Below are 25,803 nucleotides of genomic sequence, written 5' to 3'. Positions count from 1 at the left end.
CCATGAACTAGAGAGTCAGTTCCATTGTCCTACTGTTCTTACACTTAGGAAGGTCTTTCCTGACATTTAATCTAAATCTGCTATGCTGTCATTTGAACCCATTGCCTGTTGTCTTGCCCTCTGTGATGAGAGAGAATAACTATTCTTCATCATTTTTATGGCAGCCTTTCAAGTATTTGGAGACTACTATCATGTTCCCCCCTTTATCGCCCCTTTCCCAAACTAAATATACCCAGTTCTTTCAGCCTTTGCTCAGAAAACTCAGCTCAGCACTGGCCGTGAATTAAGCCCAGGCCTGCTGGATGGGAGACAAGAATTCTCCCACTGAACCACAATTGTGCAAAATATGAAATAGGGACCGGTGCATTATGGGCCCTGCTCACTGTCAGGACCCCTCTCTGCTGCAGGGCACAGGGGTGTGGCTGTCTCTTGCAGGAGCTCTGTGTTTCTAAATCAGAGCCTGGGAGCACTGTGTTTCTGGTCAGAATGCCATTATTTGGGAGTTCCTTAATTAATGCTCTGGGGAGTAATGGGTTCTATTTACATGCGCCCCACGGTGCCTTTAAGGGTTTGGAGAAATGCTGGAGAGGTTAAATTGCACAGAGCTGGGGAGCAGGGCCTGGTCCCAGACAAGTAGCAGTTGTGCTCTGGTGAGACCAAGCAGGGGAGGGATTGTGCAAGGTGTGGTGTTTACATGCAGGTATAATATTTAATACAACCCCATTATTAAACCACCCATGGCTGGGAGCATGAGAAGAGCTCTTTGAACTAGGATGTGTCCTTCATATTCTCAAGATCACTGGCTCCAGTCTTGTACAGCCCAAGGGAGTATAGCTCAGTGGTAGAGCATTTGACTGCAGATCAAGAGGTCCCTGGTTCAAATCCAGGTGCTCCCTTAATAGCTGTGTTTTATTTTTAATACAAATATATTTTCATATCCGTCTCCAGTACACTCAGCAGTTCCACTAAATGGTGGGGTGAGGGAGGCTTGTATAATGTCTAAAAACCTAGCTAGCCTGTCCCATCAGCTGAAATCAGATCCAATTCTCTAAGGGTGACACACTGTACCTCAAGTAACACCCTGAACCCCCATATTCACCACTGTTCTATGGTGAGGATATGTTTTGTACAAAGTATGCCTTGTGAGGTGTCATTTGAAAACTCATAAGCTACTGAAGATCATTTCCCTGTTACAATGTGTGCCCCAGCATTGTCTGTGGAGCTATGAGATTTTACAGTATATTTGTTACTGAAGTATGTTGTATTTCTGCCTCCCCAGTGTCAACAAAGAACTGGCCACAGGGGTTAGAAAACTATCAGCTACATTACCGCTTCTCCCCCATCTCAACTCATGGCAACAAGATCACTTGAAAGACAATAGAAGCATCATTGAACTGGTTGGGGAAAGGGTGGTCCTAGCTGGAAGGCTTTTCAGTTCGCATGAACTGCTGAAAGCTTTTAGGTGAGAGAAACCGTTTTTTTTTTCAAATCTTATTTATCTCAGTAAAGTCTAGGAATCAGACCGCGGTTTTATATTTTTATTTCTTTTGTAACTAGCTCTGACCTTTAGGCCTTTATCACTTAGATTTGAAGGGAGTAAAACTTTCCCCAGTTAATAAACTTGTTTGTATTGTTCTAGCTAAACCAGGGTGCTTTGGTTGAAGTGTGTGGGGCATCGCAACTCAGATTAACAGAGGCGGGGGCAGGATCATTTCCTTTGATGAAATGACGGACTATTAATGAACTTGCTTTGGTCAGTAGTCTGCTGGCCAGAGCAAGACACACATTTCTGGGGTGCAAGGCTGGGGCTAAGAATTTGGGGACGTCGCCCTTTCTATAAGTCACGAATGGCTGGGAAAGCATTCACGTAACTCAGCTGGGAGTGACTTTGCATGCTTGTGGCTGTGCCTGGAGAGGTTTGTTGTTCACCAGCAAAGCAGTGGGCTGGAGCTTTAGGGGAACACAGCAGTTCATTGGTCCCAGTTGTACCCTGGGGAATGTCTCATTAAGTCTCTAACTTATGTTTTCATGGGTTAAACAAAGGTTTAATATGATGCACATTTGGCAGATCCTTGGTCACCCTGGGCTGTGATGTGCAGAAGAACAAGAACCGCACCCAGTTGGGGCTGAGGAGTCTGACGAGCGAAGGCACCTTGGGGCAGGCTAAAGTCACCAGCACTTTGACTCCTTCACACTCATCCAGCAGCAGCCGGAACCCCAGGACAAGGCATGAGAAGAAGCCAGTGGCTCTGAGCAGGAAAATAGCCACCAGGAAGCTGGGCAGACCTGCCAGGATCCCCAGAAAGGCCACCGTGCCCAGGACCAGGAATAGCCCTAAGAATGTGGTGGCCGCAGTGGGAACCAGAATGGCAGATAAAAGCTCCCAACAGGTCTAAGCTGCCAAGCCCAGAAGGTGGTCAACATCCCTCCTAAAACCAAGTCAGGAGAGATCCAGGCGAAAGCCAACCCCAAAGCCGGGGCTAAGAAGGTGGCCCTGAGAAAGAAGTGAAGAGATTTCACATAGGGATAACTCCTGCCCACAAAGGGCTCTGTTAAGAATCCCCATGTGAGTGATGCGCTGACAGGGCAGCTGCCCATAGCTCCCGACATGTGTTTGTTCTCTCTGATTGGCTCAGGGATCAGCACCAACGGGAGTGTGTCCCTGTCACTTCACCAGCTGTACAATAAGCTGTGTCTGCATCTCAACTTTGATTAACCTCAGTTTTTAATTCCTTCCTATTGTGATAATTTCGCAATACTCTGCCTCATTCCAACATTCTGGTCACAGATTACCAGAGGTGAAAGTAAGTCGGTCTGGTCCGGTATGGCATACCAGCAAGAGCCAGTACACCGTGCTGGACCGCACCGGCTTTCGCGGCAGGGATTTAAAAGGCTTTGGGCTGCCCGTGGCTGTGGGAAGCCCAGAGCCCTTTAAGTCCCGCCCATGGCTCCAGCGGCCAGGCTGAGGCCGGGATTTAAAGGGCTCAGAGCTGCCTGCAGTGGTGGGGAGCTCCGGGCCCTTTAAATCCCACCCCCAGCCAGGCAAAGCTTGGGGTTCCCCGCGGCAGCTGGAGCCCCGGGCCCTTTAATTTGCCTTTGAGCCCCAGGGGCTCCCAGCCACCTCTGCAGCTGGGAGCCTCTGGTTGATTTAAAGGCCCTGAGATTCCCAGCCACAGCCAGCTCCTCAGGGCCTTTAAATCTTGAGATGCCCTGCCTCTTCTGCTTGAGGCCACGCCTCTTCTGGATGAGGCCACGCCTCCCCTCAGGACTCCAGCAGTACTGATCAGTCCTGTAAGTTACTTTCACCCCTGGAGATTGCATATGGGGAGGAATGGGCTAGTTTGTGTTACACTTGGACAGTAAGTTGCCATAGCCTGTGACTGAAAACTCTGCTGGAGGTGGGCAGGAGCCTGTTAGAAAAATAAAATAGCCAAGCTTTACCAACCTGTTACACATTCAAACCTTTCTTTGTGCACACAATATCAATTGGGGCTCTAATAAATAGCGACCTTCCTTTAACCCAGATCATTGTTTTTTGTAACTTTCAGAGGCACTGAAAGGGCAACTATTTAAAGATAATATGCTTCCATTTCATGATCAGCAGCAGTCTGTGTAACTTTACCAACCCCAGAGCTGGGTGTGTCTGCATCTAACAAATTGCAGGGTTAGTGTAGTATTGGATAGTTAATTGCACAGTCTTACTTCTCTAATGTCACTTTCTCATCTCGGTTGAACACTTGTGTAGAAACAGCGTGTCTTTCAGGTGAATTGTAAAAGTCTTGTTCACACCCATGGGTGGCGAGTTCTATTTCTGGTACTGCTCGGGCACCACAAGCCTGGCTCCAGGCCGGGTCTCTCCTTCAGCCCCACTGGGCACCCCTGCTCTGTGCATCTCCCGGGCTATTTAAAAAGCCCGGGGCCCCTACCCACCACTGGCGGCGCAGCAGAGCTGAGCGGCTTCCCGTCTGCTCGCTCCACGTGGCTGCCGGCCTCTCTCTGCGGCCCCGGAGTGGGGATGGGTCTGTGTCCTGCCCCAAGTGCCCCTGTGGCCAATGGGAAGCTGCGGGGGCAGTGCCAGAGGGTAGCAGCTCGTGGAGACCCCTGGCCAACCCTGCCTAGGAGCCTCAGGTAAGCACTGCACCTCCCCACCCCCTCTCAGAACCTGCACCCCCACACCTTTCCCACACACCCCATCCCGCCCCCAGACTCCCTCCCAGAGTCTGCACGCCCAGCCATTGTCCCAGCCTGGAGCCTGCACACAGCACCCAAACTCCATCCCACAGCCTGCACCCCAGACCCACTCTCTGACCCAAACTCCCTCTCAGAGCCCAACCTTTCACCCATCCTGCACCCCAATCTCCTGCCCCAGCCCAGGGCCTGCACCCCAGACCTCCCCTGCCCACCCAAACTCCCTCCCTGAGCCTTAGGCAGGTGGGGGTGGAGTTGGGGGGGGTGGGTTCTGGGCACCACCAAAATTTCTACAAACCTGCTGCCCCTGGTCACACCTTCTGGGCACAAGACATTTGAGATGTTTTCAGGGATGACATGCAAATACATTGCTTACAGTTCCTCTGAGGGTAACTGGTTACTTCAGTAGCTGATAGTTTTCTAACCCCTGTGGCCAGTTCTTTGTTGACACTGGGGAGGCAGAAATACAACATACGTCAGTAACAAATATACTGTAAAATCTCATAGCTCCACAGACAATGCTGGGGCACACATTGTAACAGGGAAATGATCTTCAGTAGCTTATGAGTTTTCAAATGACACCTCACAAGGCATACTTTGTACAAAACATATCCTCACCATAGAACAGTGGTGAATATGGGGGTTCAGGGTGTTACTTGAGGTACAGTGTGTCACCCTTAGAGAATTGGATCTGATTTCAGCTGATGGGACAGGCTAGCTAGGTTTTTAGACATTATACAAGCCTCCCTCACCCCACCATTTAGTGGAACTGCTGAGTGTACTGGAGAGGGATATGAAAATATATTTGTATTAAAAATAAAACACAGCTATTGAGGGAGCACCTGGATTTGAACCAGGGACCTCTTGATCTGCAGTCAAATGCTCTACCACTGAGCTATACTCCCTTGGGCTGTACAAGACTGGAGCCAGTGATCTTGAGAATATGAAGGACACACCCTAGTTCAAAGAGCTCTTCTCATGCTCCCAGCCATGGGTGGTTTAATAATGGGGTTGTATTAAATATTATACCTGCATGTAAACACCACACCTTGCACAATCCCTCCCCTGCTTGGTCTCACCAGAGCACAACTGCTACTTGTCTGGGACCAGGCCCTGCTCCCCAGCTCTGTGCAATTTAACCTCTCCAGCATTTCTCCAAACCTTTAAAGGCACCGCGGGGCGCATGTAAATAGAACCCATTACTCCCCAGAGCATTAATTAAGGAACTCCCAAATAATGGCATTCTGACCAGAAACACAGAGCTCCTGCAAGAGACAGCCACACCCCTGTGCCCTGCAGCAGAGAGGGGTCCTGGCAGTGAGCAGGGCCCATAATGCACCGGTCCCTATTTCATATTTTGCACAATTGTGGTTCAGTGGGAGAATTCTTGTCTCCCATCCAGCAGGCCTGGGCTTAATTCACGGCCAGTGCTGAGCTGAGTTTTCTGAGCAAAGGCTGAAGGAACTGGGTATGTTTAGTTTGAGAAAAGGGGCGATAAAGGGGGGAACATGATAGCAGTCTACAAATACTTGAAAGGCTGCCATAAAAATGTTGGAGAATAGTTGTTCTCTCTCGTCACAGAGAGCAAGACAACAGGCAATGGGTTCAAATGACAGCATAGCAGATTTAGATTAAATGTCAGGAAAGACCTTCCTAAGTGTAATGTGTCCCATTCTCCAGTCCTTTAGGACCTTACTTGTGCTCTATCATGAGTTCTCAAAGATAACCACTGGTGGGTCCAAGATTGCTTCAGCTGGTTCCTTATGTATCTAAAGCATGTAGTGCCCCCAGCAAGGCTGGGGCAGGGAAGCAGCCTGGGTCAGGCTGAGAGGAGGATGGTAGTTCTGGTGCTCAGAGAACAGGCCCCAAAATGTCAATTCTACCCACTGTGAAAAATCAGCACGGAGCTAAGGGCAGAGCTGGGGTTTCTGCTTTCACTCCTGCCTTGGCATGCAGGGACCCCAGGGGCAATTCTAGAAGAGTATTTGGAACTGAACCAGAGAAACCAGCATTTCATAATGTTAGGCCTGAATAAAGATATAGCAGACAGAACCAGGTATGCCAACCTGACCAAAGTCAGGGTAACAGAGGTTTGTGGGTAATCCCTGAGTGGAAAATGCTGAAAAAGCAGCATGTCTCACAAGCGCTGGGAAAAAGTGAGATAAGAGAAAAGCTGCATTCCTGGCATAGTACCAGATGTGCTGTGATAGGGCAGATCCTTCGAAGAACTGATAAGAGCCCTAGCTTCCCAGCCTCCTTGCTTTCACTCCCTGGTTCTGTTCTTTGCTTGTTTTTAACCCCCCTACATTTCTAACTTTAGGCATGCATGTATACTAAAGGTGTCTAGTTTCTAGTTGTTAGAAGAAGGGGGTGGGTTGCTCCAGTGAATAATTTATGACGCGACGGAACTGTCTATATAGGTTTATACTAAGATGTAAAGAGGGGGCTGGTTCTCTCTGGGAGACGAGCTGCTCTCTATTGATGCGTGCACTTGTCAATAAAGAGCTTTTGATCGGACCTTGCTGGTGTTGCCTGTCTCTCTCGCGGTCAGACAACGAACTTTGCCGTCAGGGTTAGAGTCCCTGACATCTTTGGCGACTCCGCCGGGACCCGTCTGACTCTCCGGCGGGGGATCGGACCCTGAGGCAACGCAGCGCGCATCCTCCAGTTTAAAGGAGCCTTGCCTGGTGATCTGATCTCTGCGTTGGCGATAAGGCGTGTTCTGTGAACCAGCTGAAGCTCGTAGAAATCCAGCAACGTCCACCTACCCTTTGAGTAGGGTCCAGGTTGTCGGGGTTAGAGTCCCTGACAACTTAGGTCTGGGTTAGAATCCCAGTCCAGGTTTGCGCAGGATCCAAGTTGTTTGGGTTAGAGTCCCAGCCTGGGTTTGAGTCCCAGTCCAGGTGTTTGAGTCCCCGGAGAGGTAAGGAATCACTACCGAAAGACCCTAGCAGCCCTGCCACTCCTTACAACCAGGAGACGGGATTGATGTAAAGGTCCACCAACGAAAGACTGCCTTGGCTCCATGCTGGAAAGGCCCTTAAGTCCTGATGACTACCAACACCGCTGTGAAGTGCCAAAGACTGACTGTTTGGACTCATGATTCTCACTGCAAAAAAACCCCTCCAACTCGGGAGAATTCTCCTACTGATGATTAGCCTATTTCTCCTTCTAGCTCCACTGTGTCTTCTGGACAGTAGGGATAAAGTACAAAGTGACGTGCTAGTAACCTCTCCCTTGTCCACCGACAGATCTATTGTGCCTTTGAATTTTTCTACAAAAAGCAAAGCCATTACAGGGTTATGTGCTAGTAACCTCTGCCCTATATGATGCTGCACCACGACTGTTTTGGGAAAGAAGAAGAAACACTCACTCCACTGAAATTGCCAAAGTCCAGGAATTCCTGACTAAAAAGAACATTAAAAACTGACCCTGGTGAAGAAACAAAGAATTGTACACTGGCAGAAAAAATTTGTGGGACCCATGCTTGGGAATGTGGTATTAATTGGATTTTGGGGTTTATTCTACAGGCTGTGCCCTGTGTTCTGGATAAATTCTTCAGCATGTATTGGATTTTAAATAACAAGTACCCGAAGAGTTTGTTCTGCCACTGGAAATTTTACCTGTATTGAAACCATTCCAGTGACTAATAATGTAACCCCCTCCTATGCTATTAATGTCAATGCCTTTTAAAAGTACCTAAAATAGTTAAATAACAAATGTAATATAGTACTACACCAAGGAAAGATGGTATTAAATATCACTGAGGCTGGGAAGGCATTGCAGTGGGATCTAGTATGTTTGGAGATTCCAAATTTCCTGAATGACCAGCTAATGGCCATTCGGAGTGATCTTGAGTACCAGACTTGGCCCACTGTCCTTACAGAAACATCAGAAGTACCATCTAATCTGTGGTCATGAAGATATACTAAAGACTTTCTGGGTGGAAGTGTAAACATTTACAGTGCTCCTTCCAAGCATTTGGACCGGGGGGTGTGGGCTTCCACATACCGAATCCTGACGGGTCCATGGGGAGGATGCACATGAAACTGGATTATTCACCGAAACATCTGAAAAATTAGACCACTTGGTATACCTAACTGATTTATAGTCAGTGCCCCAATCCCTTAGTTGTCAGACAAACAGAATTCCACTCTTTTGTCCGTGCACTCATTCCTGGATTGTGGGTGGCTAAGCTCAAGAGAGCAGTTGTAAATATTTCTGCAGAGCTTAAAAAAAAAAACAGCTAATGCATTAATAGACGCTTTCCAAAAGTTGCAACAAAAGACTAATGAAGTAGCAAAAGTAACTTTGCAAAATAAATGTGTGCTAAATGCCATAAATGCTAAATTAGGGAGAAGCTTGTGCTCGCATCGGGGAAAAATGTTGCTTTTCTGTTAATCACTCTGGCTTAATTGACAAGAATTTACAAGCTATTAAAAATGTTGCTGTTGTTTTCCATGCTATATCTCTTGATCACACTTTTAGTTTTAAAGACCTCCACTCAGACCTTGGGTCATGGTTTACTAGCCTCCCCCGTACAATTGTTAAATGGATATGTGTCCCAAGAGTCCCATTATGGTCCTCTAGGGACAAAGGGGGGATTGTTAGGCCTGAATAAAGATATAGCAGACAAAACCAGGTATGCCAACCTGACCAAAGTCAGGCTAACAGAGGTTTGTGGGTAATCCCTGAGTGGAAAACACTGAGAAGCAGCAGCATGTCTCACAAGCGCTGGGAAACAGTGAGATAAAAGAGAAGCTGCATTCCTGGCATAGTACCAGATGTGCTGTGTTCGGGCAGCTCCTTCGAAGAAGTGATAAGAGCCCTAGTTTCCCAGCCTCCTTGTTTTCACTCCCTGGTTTTGTTCTTTGTTTGTTTTTAACTCCCCTACATTTCTAACTTTAGGCATGCATGTATACTAAAGGTGTCTAGTTTCTAGTTGTTAGAAGAAGGGGGTGGGTTGCTCCAGTAAATAATTTATGACGCAATAAAACTGTCTATATAGGCTTATACTAAGATGTAAGAGGGGGCTGGTTCTCTCTGGAGACGAGCTGCTCTCTATTGATGCGTGCACTTGTCAATAAAGAGCTTTTGATCGGACCTTGCTGGTGTTGCCTGTCTCTCTCGCGGTCAGACAACGAACTTTGCCGTCGGGGTTAGAGTCCCTGACAATAACACGCAGCTCAAGTTTAGATGGACAGGTTGTTGTTTTTTACAATTTCTTATAACCCTTCAATCCTAGTGTCACAATCCATGAAATTTCTTCTGCCTTGTAGTTTACCCAGGGTGAAACTGAACATGCCTTCAAACACAGGTGAGTGGAGATCAAACACTTTTCAAGAGTCACTGTCCTGGCACCATCGTGTGGCCATCTCCTTTTCCCATCTTTCTGAACAAGTTTTGGCAGTTGGTACAGAAACTTGATTTCCCCAGGAAAGATGCAGGAAGAGGGGCTGCCTGCATGTACCAAACACCCATAGAACGAGGTGTCTGTCCTTGTCAAAAAAGTCATCTCCCTCTTTCAGTTCAGTGGCAGCTGCAACCTGAAACTCCTCTGTACCAGCAGGAAGGAACAGAAACATTTGCTTTAAAAAGGAGCAACCTCCTTCCTTCCTAAGTTAGATGACTTTATGTTAATTTCCCATGTCTTAGGGGAGGAGTGGAGCTGGGGCCAAGTCCTGCCAGGATAGAGATCCCCTTTCCCCATTGTTCAGTCACTGTGGGACCTTGCCTGTGCCCAGAGCTGACATGCTGCCTCCCCTCAAACCCACCCTGCTCATTCTTAACTCTGTGGCTGTGTCACTGCTTTGCTCGCACAGTTCATACCTACATGACACACTCTTTTCAAGGGCATTGGTGGTATAGTGGTGAGCATAGCTGCCTTCCAAGCAGTTGACCTGGGTTCAATTCCTGGCCGATGCAGGGATGTGTTCTGTCCCCCTTGTTTGAAATTGGTCTCATTTCAGTCACTCTGTGTTATAATCACCCTGTTCTATGAGAAACTGCTCCCTGTGGGAGTTTGCTACCTGTAGCAGTTAATCCTATGTAAGGGACAAGCAGTGGGGCTGCTGGAGGTGTTAAGGACACTCAAGGATGATAAGGCCATTGCAGAGAAATTAAATGAATTCTTTGCATTGGTGCTCACGGCTGAGGCTGTGAGAGAGATTCCCAAACCTGAGCTGTTCTGTTTAGGTGACAGATCTGAGGGATTGAGGTGTCATTAGAGGAGGTTTTGGAACAAATCGATCAATTAAACAGCAATAAGTCCCCAGCCCAGATGGTATCGCCCAAGAGTTCTGAGGTCACTCAAATGGGAAATTGCAGAACTACTAACTGTAGTCTGCAGGCTCTCATTTAAATCAGTCGCTGTACCAGGCGACTGGAGGAGAGCGAATGTGACGCCAGTGTTTAGAAAGGGCTCCAGAGGTGATGGTGGCAATTACAGGCCTGTAAGCCTGAGTTCAGTGCCGGGCAAACCGATTGCAATGATAATAAAGAGCAATAGTGTCAGACACAGAGGTGCAGGTAACTGGTCGGGGTGGAGTCAGGGTGGTTTGAGCAGCGGGAAGTCAGGCCTGGCCAATCTACTAGACTTGTTTGGGGGGCAGACGGGCACGTGGAGAAGGGGGACCCGGGGGAGTCCCAGAAACCCTCTGCCAAGGCCCCTCCCTCCCCAAAGGCTCTTGCACAAACACAGCTGCCCTGGGGGTTTGCTCCCCAAGCACCTGGGGAAACAGCAGCCCCCGGCCTTGCCCCCCCCAGGGCGCAGCCCCAGGGCAGGGGGAGGGGCCAGGGCACCCCAGAGTGGTACAGACTCCGCCCCCCCCAGCTCTTCCTAGAGCCCAGCTCCAGCGTCTGCCCAGGGGGCGGGGCCTCGTGGAAAGGGGCGGGGCGGGGGCGGGGCCCTGGGGAAAGGGGCGGGGCCTCGGGAAAGGGGCGGGACCCCGTGGCGGGAGGGGGCGGTGGCTCCCGGGGTTCGCGGGCTCAGCCCCGTTGCTAGGGAGACAGTGAGCACCTGACCCTCCCCTGCCGCCCCGCGCCAGGAGTCTCTGAGCGCTGCGCATGCGCGGCGCCCGCCCAGAGCCGGCGAGAGACTGCATTTCCCAGAAGGCACCGCGCGCGGCGCAGAGCGGCAGCTTCCGGGCACGCGCAGCTGGCGCCGAGGGGGCGTTTCCCCGCTCCCAGCCCGGCGCGCGCGGGCAGAGCCGGGCCCAGGCCCCGACAGCGGGTGAGTGCGGGGAACCCCCCCCGCCGCGAGCCTGCCCCGCCCCCCCGGTACCGCGTGTGGCCGGGCTCTGCCCCGCCCCTCCCGACCGTTAGATCCGTTAACGGCCCCGCGTCCCCTCCCCCCCGGGCCCGTTAGATCCGTTACCGGCCCCGATCCCCCCCCCCGCGCCCGATAGATCCGTTACCGGCCCCCCCCCCCGTTGTACCCCGCTGCCCCCAGACTTGGGCCGGGCCCTGACTGACTGTCCCTGTCCCCGCTGCGGGGTGGCGGGTCCCTCCCCTCCCCCCCGCCTGAGCCCCGCGCGTGCTGAGCGCTGCTGGTGCCAGACGGGTGCCCAGAGCCCAGGACAGACCGTCCGGTGAGGGGCCTTCCCCCCCCCCCCCGCACCCCGGCGCTGGGCTGGGTCCCGGGAGATCGGTACTGGCCGGCCACAGGACTGGGGATTTGCCGGGTCTTTGGGCTCCTCCATCCCCTCCCCTCTCCTGTTACAGTAGCACTGGGGGAGGGGTGTGTGTGTGTGTGAGTGACACAACCTACCCCTGTGTACACACCCTGCACCTGATTGCAATAATCATGGTACAAATGATGCCTTGTGAGGGGCCACTGGAAAACTCATAATTGGCTGGTCATTATTGTCCTGGTTAACGATGTGTGTGGCAACGTTGTATGTGAAGTTGTAAGTTGTCCCTGTGTGATGTTATTGACACGTGTTCCACACCCTCCGGCCCTGCCCAAACCGTGGTTGGCAAATCACCCTGAGTCCTTGCCCCAGATGTGGGGAGCAGCGATGCTGGGAAAGGGTGGATCCCCCATTACATGTTTTAAAGGATTTTGGCCTCCTCCCTCCTATGCCACATTTCTGGTCTCATTGACTCCAGTGTCCGGATTGACACTGCAATAAGGACAAGGCGTGACTCTGGATTAACACGGGGGAGGTGGTGTCATTAGTTACTGTCATGGGGGGTGCTGGCTGTAGCTGACAAAGGGGGGCTGCTCTCTCTCACTTTCCACTCAAGGTGTCGGGTTTGAGTTTCTTGGGTCACTCGCCGCTGCCTCCAGTGTGATCTGGGAACACGCTGGGCTGAGCAGCTCCTCTCCCCAGCAGGGTCTGTGCCGTGGAGAGACCTTCGTTAAAGCTCCTTCTGTGCCCAGCCAGGGGGAGAGACTTTCTCCAGTGGCTGGAACTAGCCCCCTACAGTCACCCCGGGCTCTGCCAACACCAACCACTGAGCCAGAGACCTTAGGGAAAGTGCTGGGGTTGGGTAGGGAAGTGACTCTGTACAAATGTCCCAGGAGCCTTGGATTTCACAGCCCCTGGGAATCTGCTCCCTGATTGTGAATGTCCCTGAGGGAGAGCTGGGAGCTGCCTGTCCGGCAGTGAAGCAGCCGCCCTCAGCTCCTGCTAGGGTCTGCCCAGTGAGCAAATTGGGGGATTCAGGAGGGGAAGCGACTGGGCCCCTGTGGGGTTTGCCCTTTGTGTGTCTGCAGGGTGGAGGTGCCAGGAAAGGAAAGGGGGAAGACAAGCACTATTTTGACCTCAGTATATTGACTATGGCTCAACGTTACTTGGGGAGGGGGTGTTACCATGTTGGCATAATGGACAATTTACATTGGCGGAAGAGAAATTTAAGTGCAGAGACAGGCGGAACTCAGTCAATGCAATGCATCTTACGTTGACCTCGTGTAGACCAGGGCTTTATAATGTAGAGCAGGCCTGGGAGGCTTTGATCCTACTGCGAATAAAATCACTGTGGCAGAGCCTAGATTGTCACTTGCCACAGAAAGCAGTCTGGTGGGGCCTCTGTGTGAAATGGGCAAAAGCTGCTCCTGAAATCTCTCCAATTGCTCATTTCGCCCCGACAGGCTACACAATAACGTCAATGTTTTGATCCGGATCGTCCCACCCTTCCAGAGGAAAAGCAATGGCTGCAGCAGAGTTAGCTGAGGTATGAGATTATCACAGAGCTGGTGGTGGGCTCTGGCTGGAGGGAGATGGGCAGTAAATATACAGGAGGTGGGAGAGGACAGGACATATCTAGGGTGGGGAAGGGGAGGGGACAAACCTGGGACAAACTTGCCAGAACCAGTTCGGAAGAGGCCCCACATTGAAGGAGCAGCCTCCTGGGGTTTGGGCTTGGAACTTTCCCCTATTTGTGGAACAGGAAATAACCCCCTGGCCAGGGCTGCAAAAACTTCCGAGACTCCCAGTGCTGCAGCCCGAACCAACTGACACACGTCATTATTTACCACTCTCCCAAACCCTCTCATCGGCAACCTGCTTTGCCTTATTAATGTTCTACAATTCCAAGCTTCTAACATTTTTTTCCTGTTGACTTCCTCTTTCTTCCAGGGGTTTGTTTATGTATAATTTTATGGGGGGGAGGTAGTGGGATTCTCGCTGGAGGCTGTCCCTGACCCTGCCAGGGACTCAATTTCCTGTATCAGCCTCTGGCTAGTAGGTGTGTAATGAACATGAAGACCCCTCCCCCCACTGGGCAGCGTGAGAGTCTCTCCTTTTCTCCCCTCAGTCTGGTGCCTCCTGGCTGCTCAGGGTGGGAGTGGGACTGTGCTACCCTATTTGTCCCCAAGCTTCCATTTTCCTGTTCCTGCTCTCTCATGAATCCTGGGCTTGTACTAAATTACTAAGTGGGGGCCTCTTGCTATTTCAGGGGCTGGTGACCTTCGAGGAGGTGGCTGTGTATTTCACCGAGTCAGAATGGTCTCTGCTGGACCCCGCTCAGAGAGCCCTCTACAGAGATGTCATGGAGGAGAACTATGAGAATGTGACCTCGCTGGGTAAGCATTCCTGTCCATTTGGTTTTTAGAAGCCGTGGGTTCTCTAAAGAACCTCTGTAGTAATAACTTGTCAAGTTTTTTTCCCCCACTTTGAAGTTTAGGGTACAAAAAGTGGGGACCTGCATGAACACTTTTAAGCTTAATTACTAGTTTATATCTGGTATGCTGCCACCAGCCAGAATTTAGTGTCTGGCACACTTTCTGTTCCCCCAAAACCTTCCCTGGGGAACCCAGACCCAAACCCCTTGGGTCTTAAGGAGAAATTAACCATCCCCTTTCTTTTCCCCCCAGACTTTCCCCTCCCTGGATTGCCTTGAGAGGCTTCACACCAATCCAAATTCCTTGGATCCTAAAACAAAGAGGAATTAACCTTCCCCCTTCTTTTCCCCCCACCAATCCCTGGTGAGTTCAGACCCAATCCCTTAGTTCTTGAAACAAGGAAAAATCAATCAGGTTCTTAAAAAGAAAGCTTTTAATTAAAGAAAGTAAAGGTAAAAATTATCTCTGTAAAATCAGGATGGAAAATACTTTACAGGGTACTCAGATTCATATAGACCAGAGGGGGGGACCCCCCCGCCCCACCAGCCTTAGATTCAAAGTTACGGCAAAGAGAGGTAAAAATCCTTCCAGCAAAAGAAACCTTTACAAGTTGAGAAAACAAACATAAAACTGATCCGCCTTGCCTGGCTATTACTTACAATTTTGAAACATGAAAGACTGATTCAGAAAGATTTGGAGAACCTGGAATGATGTCCTGTCCCTCTCAGTCCCAAGAGCGAACAAGGAACAAAAAAAAACAAAAAAACAAAAAAAAAAGACTTCCCTCCACCAGGATTTGAAAGTATCTTGTCCCCCTATTGGTCCTCTGGTCAAGTGTCAGCCAGGTTTACTGAACTTCTTAACCCTTTACAGGTAAAAGAGACATTAACCCTTAATCATCTGTTTATAACTTTATACCAGGGATCGGCAACCTTTCAGAAGTGGTGTGCGAAGTCTTCATTTATTCACTCTAATTTCAGGTTTTGCATGCCAGTCACACATTAATGCTTCTATAAGTCTATAATATAGAACTAAACTATTGTTGTATGTAAAGTAAATAAGGTTTTTAAAATGTTCCAGAAGCTTCATTTAAATTTAAATTAAAAGGCAGATCTTATCAGTTTAGTGTGATCCTTGCCCTTGCTTTTCCTTGCTGAGTTTTCCAATGGCTGGCACGTATTTGGATACTTTAAGCTGCACACAGGCTTCTGAGTGATCAGTTGTTAACAAGCTTTGATTGGGACAGAGGACAAATGTCGTGTGAAAATATCTGTTCACACAGATATGTGAATCCAAATGCTAAAAGCATTGCAAACGCAATTTTTTCCAAACAGTTAAATTTCACTGGCAGGAATGTCCAGCAGATCAGGCTAGAGGCCCCATGATCTCTCTTGGTAGCTTCAAGTGCTCTCCACAGATTTCCAAACTTTGATGCCCATAATTCTGAGCTTTTTAATTGAATGAGCTGCATTTTGAAATCTTCAGTACCCATCCACTGAAATACAGACAAATCCTAGTTGCTTTTGTTGAACTTTTCAGGTTTAATTAGAAAAGAAAGCATTGGGCGAAATCGCTGGAAATCTTGAAATCTGTCAGAAAATTCTGATTCCAGTTCTTGCATGTATATTCTAATCTCAATGTCAAACGCAGTGCACTGTTCCACGTGGTGTGATGGTGATGTAAGCAGCAACTCAGAACTTAAAAATATCTTATAGTGACGCTGGGACAATTTTTAAGGTGGGAGTGCTGAGCTGCACCCCCTCTTGCCCCTGTCTGCACCCGTCACTGCTCCATGCTGGGGTCAGTGGGCCACAGCTGGGGGTGGCTGCACAGCCCCGGGCTGGTGGTCATGACCCCAGGCTGACAGCAGAGCCCCCTGGACCAGTGACCGGGACTTGGGCCAGCAGCAGGCTGAGATGGGCCGGCGGTCAGAACCTCAGCTGGCAGGCGGCCGGCAGCCAGAACCCCAGGCCAGCAGCGGAGCCCCTGGGACCAGTGGCCAGGGCCCGGGCAGTGTGAGTGCCACTGAAAATCAGCTCGTGTGCTGCCTTTGGCATGTGTGCCATAGGTTGCCTACTCCTGCTCTATACCTTTACTACTCATACACGTGTAGACTGGTTTCTGTGTCCTGTTCATCTCCCCTTTGGCTTATATCCCATCCCAGTATCATTTTTAGATGTACACAAATTTTAAATGACCAATGGCATAAAAAATGTGTTTTTTAACAATATATTTCATTTATCCTTATTGGATGCTTTAAAGTCCAGCCCCTACGCTTTGCTTTCTCTCTGAGGGCTATGACCATTGCATGTGGGAATGTTGGTAATATTTCTATGATTCCAGTACACACCTCAGTTTCCCTCTGTGCTCGGTATTACTATAATCTGGGTATAAAGACCAGGACACACGAGGTGTTTTTGTTATATAGCTGTCACGGGTTTACACAGAGAGCTCTCTTGGAACTAAAAGCATGTCTACACTGCAACAGCTGAAAGTGGCCAGCCGAAAATTGCTCCACAGACCCAGCTGTGTCTATAGTGGGGACTAGGCTGACCTAACTATGGCTACATCTACACTAGAGAGTTTTGTCATTGCCGTGTGTGTTGATAAAGCAGGTTCTTCTTTGAGTGATGGTCCCTACTGAATTCCACTGAGGCTAATGCGCCTGCGCCATGCGCCCAGAGCCGGAGCTTTTTATAGTAGTAGTGTCTGTGGGGTCACGTGTGCGCCTTTGCGTTGCCTTGTGGTTTTGCCTGCATCTCCAGTTCCCTCTCACCGCCACCTGGTCCAAGTCAGAGCTTCTGCTGTCCCCTCATCCCTGGTGACGCATTTTCTTTATTTAGTCAGGATGTAACGCACACAATTTAACCCTCCCAGCCCCTCCCTGTCCTTGTGGGTACGCAGGGAGGAAAGAGGCCCAGCTTTACCACTTCCTGGGCTCAGGGCCAATATTCCTTCCTAGTGAACTCAGGGTGCTACAGGTCTGTAGGGCCCTTTCCCAATGAAAGAGCCTTACGCAGTCATATCCTTAAACACATGCATGTCTCTGTTAGGATCAAATCAACAGAATACACACACCAAACATCTAATGCTCACCCCTCCCAGCAAAGACAGCTGGACGTCTGCCGGTGGCCAGTCAGGATCTGCTCTCATCCGGGGCTCTGTCTTCTGTGCAGTACAGTCATGCAAGGGTAAAAGTCCTGGCACCTTTGGTCTTGAGCTGTATCTCGGAGTTAAGATCCAACGATCCCATCTTCTGACCCTGTCATAACTCTAGTCCCAGATTTGGACCTTAGCGTCCAAAATATGGGGGTTAGCATGAAAACCTCCAAGCTTAGTTACCAGCTTGGACCTGGTACTTGCTGCCACCACCCAAAAAATTAGAGTGTTTTGGGGCACTCTGGTCCCCCTGAAAAAACTCCCCTGGGGACCCCAAGACCCAAATCCCTTGAGTCTCACAACAAAGGGAAATAATCCTTTTTCCCTTCCCCACTCCAGGTGCTCCTGGAGAGATACACAGACACAAGCTCTGTGAATCCAAACAGAGTGACTCCCCGTCTCCGTTCCCAGTCCTGAAAACAAAAGCACTTTCCTTTTCACCCAGAGGGAATGCAAAATCAGGCTAGCAAATCCAACACACACAGATCTCCTCCTGATTTCTTCCTCCCACCAATTCCCTGGTGAGTACAGACTCAATTTTCCTGAAATTCCCAGAAAAGAAAACTCCAACAGGTCTCAAAAAGAAAGCTTTATATAAAAAAGAAAGAAAAAATACATACAAATGGTCTCTCTGTTTTAAGGTGACACATACAGGGTCAATTGCTTAAAAGAATATTGAATAAACAGCCTTATTCAAAAAGAATACAAATCAAAGCACTCCAGCACTTATATTTATGCAAATACCAAAGAAAAGAAACCATATAACTTACTATCTGATCTCTTTGTCCTTACACTTAGAAACAGAAGATTAGAAAGCAGAAACTACTTCTCCAAAGCTCAGAGAAAGCAGGCAGACAGACAGAAGACTCAGACACAAACTTCCCTCCACCCAGAGTTGAAAAAAATCCGGTTTCCTGATTGATCCTCTGGTCAGGTGCTTCAGGTGAAAGAGACATTAACCCTTAGCTATCTGTTTATGACAGACCCTCATTACATAGTTAAAATGAGGATTTCTCTTATCAATGCTTCAACTAATTATAGCTATGCAAAACCATTAGCCATTCATCGTCACAATACAGGGGTTCACACGCCTAAGCCCGCCTACGCATTAGCTTTTGTATTTCTTTCAAAGTTAGTTAAAACTTCTCAAGGTCTACTTGTCTTTGTGCTTTGTTAGTGGAATACACTGTCAGGGTAGAATTGCTTAACCAGCAGTAGACTGGGACTCTGTCTATTTAAAGTACACTTTCTGACTATGTAAAATTTCTGTAGCAACAGCAAAACTTCTTACTTTTTATCATCAGCCAGAACCTGCAGAAACTCAAGGCTAACTTATCCATTCTCTCCCCATTCTCATGACTTTGTGAATATCTGTCTATCTCCAATTAGTAGGGCTGTAGCTGCAGCTAATACTTTTCTATCTGTCTGCCAAGGCCAGATTCCCCAGACTCCGTAGTTTTGTTTGCAACGTATGGTGGCTGAGCCTACAAGATGGCTGTGGGTTATGCTAAGTCCATACACAAGATGGCTGTGAGTCATGTCAAGTCCAAGCCTCTCATTAGAAGAACTTTGTTGTTTTATGTAGTAGTTTTCTTGTTTCTGACATTTTCGCCAGATTAAGGACTGGCGATGCCATAATGGCGTTTTCTCGCCAAATAATCTCCAACTCCCTGCCTCGCCCCCAGCAGCTGTGTCTGGGTACTCTCTATAGTCAGAATATTCCTGGTTTCTATAGAGATTTTTGTTGTTCTGAAAATTCTGCTATTCTCAGGATGTGGTTCCCGTCCAAACCCTCCTCACCCTCATCTCTCCCTCCAGTACTCAGGTCTGGATGCTGGATTATGACTAAGAGGACAGGATTCAAAGTCTGCACTTCCTGTCCTCATTTGTTCTCCCTCAACGACAAGCACCAGTGCTGTCTGTATTGCTTGTGGGAAGCTCACATCACATCCAGGTGCAGCATCTGTCTCTGCTTCCGTGCTCCCACCCCTCCTCCCCCTCCCCCGTTTTAAGAAGCATCTCTTGGAAGTTGCCCTGGACTGGGGTCGAAGCCTGGCCCAGGAACCCCCCCACTACATCGGACTGAACTGCAGCACTTCAGTCCGGTTTTGCTAGCATCAGTCATACGGACCCTATGCTGGGGCCTAGTCATGAGTCACAGAAACATGCACATAGGCATAGCAGTGAGTCTTCCTCCAGGTCGAAGAAAGATGCCATGCCGTTCATGAGTTCTGGCCAAGGAGAGGCACCCCACTTCAAGAGCGACATAAAGCAGCATGACTTGCTGGAGCTGCCAGTTCCAGGTATGGACTCGCACACCCCGGCATGGGCTATGCTGACGTCCGGTGAATCACCAGTTCCGAGAGGTTTCCCCTTTCTGGCCCCAGTTCCGTCCATAGACCTGGTGCCGTTGACTCCAGGGAGACTCACAGCTGCTCCACTCCCCCACCCCGGGCCTCATGAACTGTTCACTCTGGGAAGGATAAAGTTTCGGTGTGTCCTGGTTCCCTCTCCTACTGAGAGGGCCCCATCCCCTGTGTCCAACCGGCCAACTCTTTGACTGTGTTTCTGTGACACTCCCTGCTCCATCAGCACCATCATTGATGCCGGACTCTGGTTCTTCCTCTGAGTCTGAGGGTCTGGATGTTACGTATGGTCCGCCACTTCCATTCTGAAGATGTGACTCTCAGCAGGTCCTGATGGCACTATGGCAATACCCTCCCTTACCTCAATCCAGGAGCTACTGGTGCCTGACTCCCCTGGGCACTAGCGCTGCAACAGCAGGATCCAACCAGGCTGGCCATATGGGAACTTGTGGCCCAAATATTCTCCTTCAGAACAGTCCTCTCCTGTAGCACAGACCTGTCCTTCACCCAGTAGGCGTTTGAAACCGGGATTGGATGATTCCCCAATCAGCCCAGCCCCGATGGTACTGACAGATCTGGAGGGATTTCTCTCGTCATCCCAAGACGAGGCTGTGTCATCAACTCTCTCCTCTCCCCCAGACTACTACTGTCAGTTTCAAGAGCTGCTATGAAGGACAGCTCAGGCTCTCGAAATACAGTTGGAGGAGGTGCAGCACAGGCAGCGCCACCTGCTGGACATTTTGCACATGTTGGTACTGACCAGGGCGGCCCTATCAAACGAGGACACTCTCCAACAGACAAATACTGTGTGCCATCTCCTGCCCATGTGCACTCCCACCCCAAAAGGGGTAGAAAAGAGGTACAATGTCCTCCCCCTGTCCACCCCAATGGTTCCAAGTTTCTATCCTCTCATCCTCTGCCCAATTCCCTGGTGATTCAGGCTGCTATAGAGTGAGCTAAATAGCACCCATGCTCCACCCCAGCTGACAAGGAAGGCAAGGGACTGGACCTTATGGGTTGAAAGGTTTTCTGCTTGGGCAGCCTCCAGTTCTGGATCTCAAACTACCTGGCAGTGATGGCCAAATACGACTTCTTACAGTGTGAGCTGCCTCAACAAGATCATGCCCAATTCCTGTCAAATCTAGAGGAAGGCAAGTTGGTAGCAAAGTCGATTCTTCAGGCTGTGGTTGATTCAGCAGACACATCCTTGTGCATTTGGCCACTGCAGTCGTCGTGAGGAGGGAATCCTGGTTTCCCCAGAGAAGTGCAGAACACAACTGAAGATCTCTCTTTTGATGAATCACACCTCTTCAATCAAAAGACTGATGACTCTGTGCACTCGCTGAAAGATTCCAGAGCCACTCTGCAATCCTCAGGCATATATACTTCAGCTCCAAAGCAAACATTTTATCACCTGCCGTCTTCTCACAGTGTTACAGAATCTCCAGTTTTACCATCAAAGGGCCTGTGAACCTTCTCAGAAACATCCTGTAGTCCACAGAGCCCATCCACCTGTTCTGACAGTGCAGTCGTCCACGCAATACCGTCTGCGTGTAAGCATTCAGAAATGTAGCTAGCAGAGAGCCGTCTCACTTCACCTGCGTCCCAAATCACATGCTTTGAATGAGGAACGGCAGCTTCACGTTCTTGATGTACGTAGGGCCCTGGTCTTTTACCTACAAAGGACAAAGCCATTCCAGAGATCTGCCTGACTATTTGTTGCCATAACAGAGAGAAAAAAAGGGCAGGCCATATCCATCCAGAGAATCTTGAAGTGGGTATCAGGGTGAATTGAGCTCTGCTCTCAATTATCAGTATGGTCCCAGTCAGGTGGGATGTGGGCCCATTCCAAGAGAGTGCCAGCAATCGGCCACGTGGAGTTGGATGCACATCTTTTCTTCTCATTATGCTACAAGTGTGGTTCTGTGGCAGATAGCTCATTCAGTGCAAAGATCCTCCACTACACAGTTCCATCGTCTTCCTCTCACCCTCCGCCTAACTAGGTACTGCTCGTTACTCACTCTCGGTGGAAAACAATAGGGACCATCACTCGAAGAAGAAAAGGAGCCTTTTCTAGTACATTATTCCCCTGCTCTGGAAGTGCAGATCTATATAGGGATATGATAGAGGTCTATAAAATCATGAGTGATGTGGAGAAAGTGGATAAGGAAAAGTTATTTACTTGTTCCCATAATACAAGAACTAGGGGTCACCAAATGAAATGAATGGGTGGCAGGTTTAAAACAAATATAAGAAAGTTCTTCTTCACACAGCGCACGGTCAACTTGTGGAACGCCTTGCCTGAGGAGGTTCTGAAGGGTAGCACTATAACAGGGTTTAAAAGAGAACTAGATAAATTCATGGAGGCTAAGTCCATTAATGGCCATTAGCCAGGATGGGTAAGGAATGGTGTCCCTAGCCTCTGTTTGTCAGAGGATGGAGATGGATGGCAGAAGAGATCACTTTGATCATTGCCTGTTAGGTTCACTCCCTCTGGGGCACTGGCATTGGCCACTGTCAGTAGACAGATACTGGGCAGGATGGACTTTTGGTCTGACCCCAGGTATGGCCGTTCTTATGGTAGGTTGTTTGTCAGTGTTCCAGACTGGGAGCTACAACAGCAAAGCATTGTGAGGATTGCACTCCCAGAATGTGACACAAGTGTCCCAGAAATTCGATTGATCTTGCTTGTTTTCTGTCACTTGTGCAGGGTTTCCAGTTTCCAAACCTGATGTGATCTCCTGGCTGGAACGAGGGGAGGATCCCTGGGTCCCAGACCTCCAGGACCCTGAGAAAAGAGAGACCCTGAGGGAGGCCTGCACAGGTGAGGAATCAGTTAAACCAACTCAAAATCTGTCCCTGAATTAAGGAAATATTTGAGATTCCTACAAAGCCCTTGTTAGCTCTCTGAGTACAGGATTGTTTTCAGGAGGTGTGGCATCCTCATGGCAGACTTCACTTATTACTTCTTACGTGTCCTGACTCACACCTGACAGTAGCTCCCTCCCAAATCTACTTTTTCCCTGAGTATTTGGTTGAGGTTTTGACCCAGAATTGATCCCCTCATCTCTCTCCTCTGGGGAAAGGTCTGGGGGAGATTCAGTTCTTTCTTGTTTGATCTTTCCATCACTTAATTTCGTTTGTTTCCCCTTCTTCCATTCCTCTCTCTAATGTTCCCTTTTTCCCTGGCAAAGGGAGTGACCTGTGTCTGGTTTCTCTCTCTATCCCAGCAGATGGTGGGATGGTGAATGGGAATGAGGAGAATGCTCAGCAAGAGGACGCTGAGCAAGTAGAAGCACATGGCACGTTATCAGAAGGATCAAAAGGAAATGTTTCCTGGAGTTGTGCAGAGGCAAACATCTGTGAGAGTCAGCACAGACCAGAGAAAAAGTTCAGTAGAGGCTCAGACCTTATTATATATGAGAGACTCGACACAGGAGAAGCACCCTACATCTGCCTGGAGTGTGGGAAAACCTTCAAACGTAAGAAAGTCTTTAGCAGACATCAGAGAGTCCACACTGGAGAGAGACCATACAAATGCCACGAGTGTGGGAAAAGCTTCCGTCATAGCTCAAACCTTACCACGCATCACAGAAGCCACACTGGGGAGAAACCCTACACTTGCCATGAGTGTGGGAAAAGCTTCACTCGGAACTCGGAGCTTATCGTACATCAGAGAAACCACACAGGAGAAAGACCCTACACTTGCTGTGAATGTGGGAAAAGCTTCATTCGGAGCTCCGAGCTTAAAAAGCACCAGAGAATCCACACTGGAGACAGACCCCACAGATGCCCTGAGTGCGGGAAAGGCTTCATTAATAGGTCTCAGCTTGTCACACATCGGAGAATCCACACTGGAGAGAGGCCCTATTCATGCCCTGAGTGCGGGAAAGGCTTCACTTCTAGCTCACAGCTTGTCTCACATCAGAGAATCCACACAGGAGAGAAACCTTATTCATGCCCGGAGTGCGGGAGAAGCTTCAGTTCTAACTCACAGCTTGTCTCACATCGGAGAATCCACACAGGAGAGAGGTCGTATTCATGCCCTGAGTGCGGGAGAAGCTTCAGTCATAGTTCACATCTTATCACACATCGGAGAACCCATACGGGAGAGAGACCATACACATGTCCTGAGTGCGGGAAAAGCTTCAGTCAGAGCTCAAACCTTGTCACTCATCAGAGAATCCACACAGGTGAGAAACCCTACACGTGCCTTGAATGTGGGAAAAGCTTAACTCGACGTTCACTGCTGATCATACATAATAGACTCCACACAGGTGAGAGACCCTACACATGCCTCGAGTGTGGGAAAAGCTTCACTCGAAGCTCATTGCTGGTCATACATCAGAGAATCCACACTGAAGAGAGACCTTACAGATGCCCTGAGTGCGGGAAAGGCTTCACCTGTAGCTCTCAGCTTGTCTCACATCGGAGAATCCACACAGGAGAGAAACCCTACTCATGCCCTGAGTGTGGGAAAAGCTTCAGTGATAGATCACAGAGGATCAAACATCAGAGAAGGCACAAGGGGGAGACGCCCTACACATGCTCCGAGTGCAGGAAAAGCTTCTATTCGCGCACTCATCTTCTCGCACATCAGAGAATCCATACGGGAGAGAAACCATACACGTGCTCTGAGTGCGGGAAATGCTTCACTCAGAGATCAAACCTTATCACACATCAGAGACTCCACACAGGGGAGATGCCCTATAGCTGCCCTGAGTGCGGAAAAAGCTTCCGTCGGAACTCAGAGCTTATCATACATCAGAGAAACCACACAGGGGAGAGACCCTACACTTGCTGTGAGTGCGGGGAAAGCTTCATTCGGCGCTCAGAGCTTAATAAGCATCAGAGAATCCACACTGGAGAGAGACCCTACAGTTGTGCTCAGTGCGGTAAAGGCTTCACTTCTAGCTCACGGCTTGTCTCACATCAAAAAATCCACATGGGAGAGAAGCCCTAGTCATGCCTGGTGTGTGGGAAAGGCTTCAGTCATAGTTCATGGATCATCATGTGTCAGAGAATCCACACAGGAGAATAACACTATCCTTGTATTCAGTAGGGCTGCCCAAAGATTTTTTGTTTAGGATTTTGTTTTGGTAATACATTGGTTAATTACCACACAGTGGTCTTGAAGATTGATTGCACCAATTCCTTTACCGTAGTCTCTCAGCTCCCTTCAGGTGAGTTGACACCTTCTACTTTTTGCAACTCACCTTACTTTGGGGTGAATCCTGTGATCCTTTCTATCAACTCCTTTGTCTTATGAGTTATGGGAGTCTGTGTCCCTTTTGACAGAAATGTCCATCAGTCCAAGTTGGGGGACAGAGGGTTGACGTGATCTGGCTACAGTGACATAAAAACTATCTGTGCCTTGTCTCCACTAGAACTGTACATTGTTAGGCCATGTCTACACTACCACTTATGTCAGCAAAACTTATGTCACTCAGGGGTGTGAAAAACACACACACACCCGCCAAATAACATAAATTTTACCAGCATAATTGGCAGTGTACACAGCACTGTGTCGGCAAGAGAGCTTCTCCCCCGATACAGCTACTGCCGCTCGTTGGGGGTGGTTTAATTATGTCAACGAGAGAGCTCTTTACTGCCAGCATAGAGCGACTGCACAAGAGATTTTACACCAGCGCAGCTGCATCACTACAGCTGTGCCGCTATAAGGTCTCTAATGTAGACATGGCCTAAGTTGCTCAAATCAGCTATCTGGGTGTAAAACCACAACTATTTTTTTCAGGAAAGACATAACCCAGGTGCAGTGGTTGTGGTTAGCTTTCCCCTTGTGCTGACCTGATCTCCATCACCGTTCCTAGTCCTGGTAAACCCTGAGCATCACATTGCCAAGTGAATGTTAGTCACCAGATTTCCTGGTTGGGCAAGAGTTTCATTCTCAGGTTTTCTGACATAACTTGTGGTTGTGCTGAAGAGGAGGTCATTTCTCTACCAGTTTTCTGATTTAGAATATAGTGAGAAGTAATTAAAAGGCAGGAGGAAAGGTAGAAAAAA

The 25,803-nt window shown here is 49.0% G+C and overlaps 1 protein-coding gene and 3 non-coding genes across 4 annotated transcripts; 3 read left to right on the top strand and 1 right to left on the bottom strand.

Moving 5' to 3' along the window:
• Window positions 1-824: 824 nt before the first annotated feature.
• On the top strand, window positions 825-896 carry TRNAC-GCA. Its single transcript has one exon. It is a non-coding gene; the product is annotated as a tRNA-Cys (tRNA).
• A 4,125-nt stretch (window positions 897-5,021) lies between these two features.
• On the bottom strand, window positions 5,022-5,093 carry TRNAC-GCA. The gene has a single exon. It is a non-coding gene; the product is annotated as a tRNA-Cys (tRNA).
• Window positions 5,094-10,041: 4,948 nt separating this feature from the next.
• TRNAG-UCC lies at window positions 10,042-10,113 on the top strand. Its single transcript has one exon. It is a non-coding gene; the product is annotated as a tRNA-Gly (tRNA).
• Window positions 10,114-11,338: 1,225 nt separating this feature from the next.
• On the top strand, window positions 11,339-25,591 carry LOC115643455 (zinc finger protein 436-like). Its single transcript, XM_030547498.1, has 5 exons — window positions 11,339-11,419; window positions 13,283-13,365; window positions 14,089-14,215; window positions 22,490-22,603; window positions 23,010-25,591. The coding sequence occupies exons 2-5, from the start codon at window positions 13,342-13,344 to the stop codon at window positions 24,740-24,742; spliced, it is 1,998 nt and encodes a 665-aa protein (XP_030403358.1). The 5' UTR covers window positions 11,339-11,419; window positions 13,283-13,341; the 3' UTR covers window positions 24,743-25,591.
• The last annotated feature ends 212 nt before the right edge of the window (window positions 25,592-25,803 follow it).

The sequence above is a fragment of the Gopherus evgoodei genome, unplaced genomic scaffold (genome assembly GCF_007399415.2).
Source record: "Gopherus evgoodei ecotype Sinaloan lineage unplaced genomic scaffold, rGopEvg1_v1.p scaffold_60_arrow_ctg1, whole genome shotgun sequence".
Taxonomy (NCBI): Eukaryota; Metazoa; Chordata; order Testudines; family Testudinidae; genus Gopherus; species Gopherus evgoodei.
The sequence above is the reverse complement of the archived record's forward strand: the minus strand, read 5'-3'. Positions and strand labels throughout refer to the sequence as shown.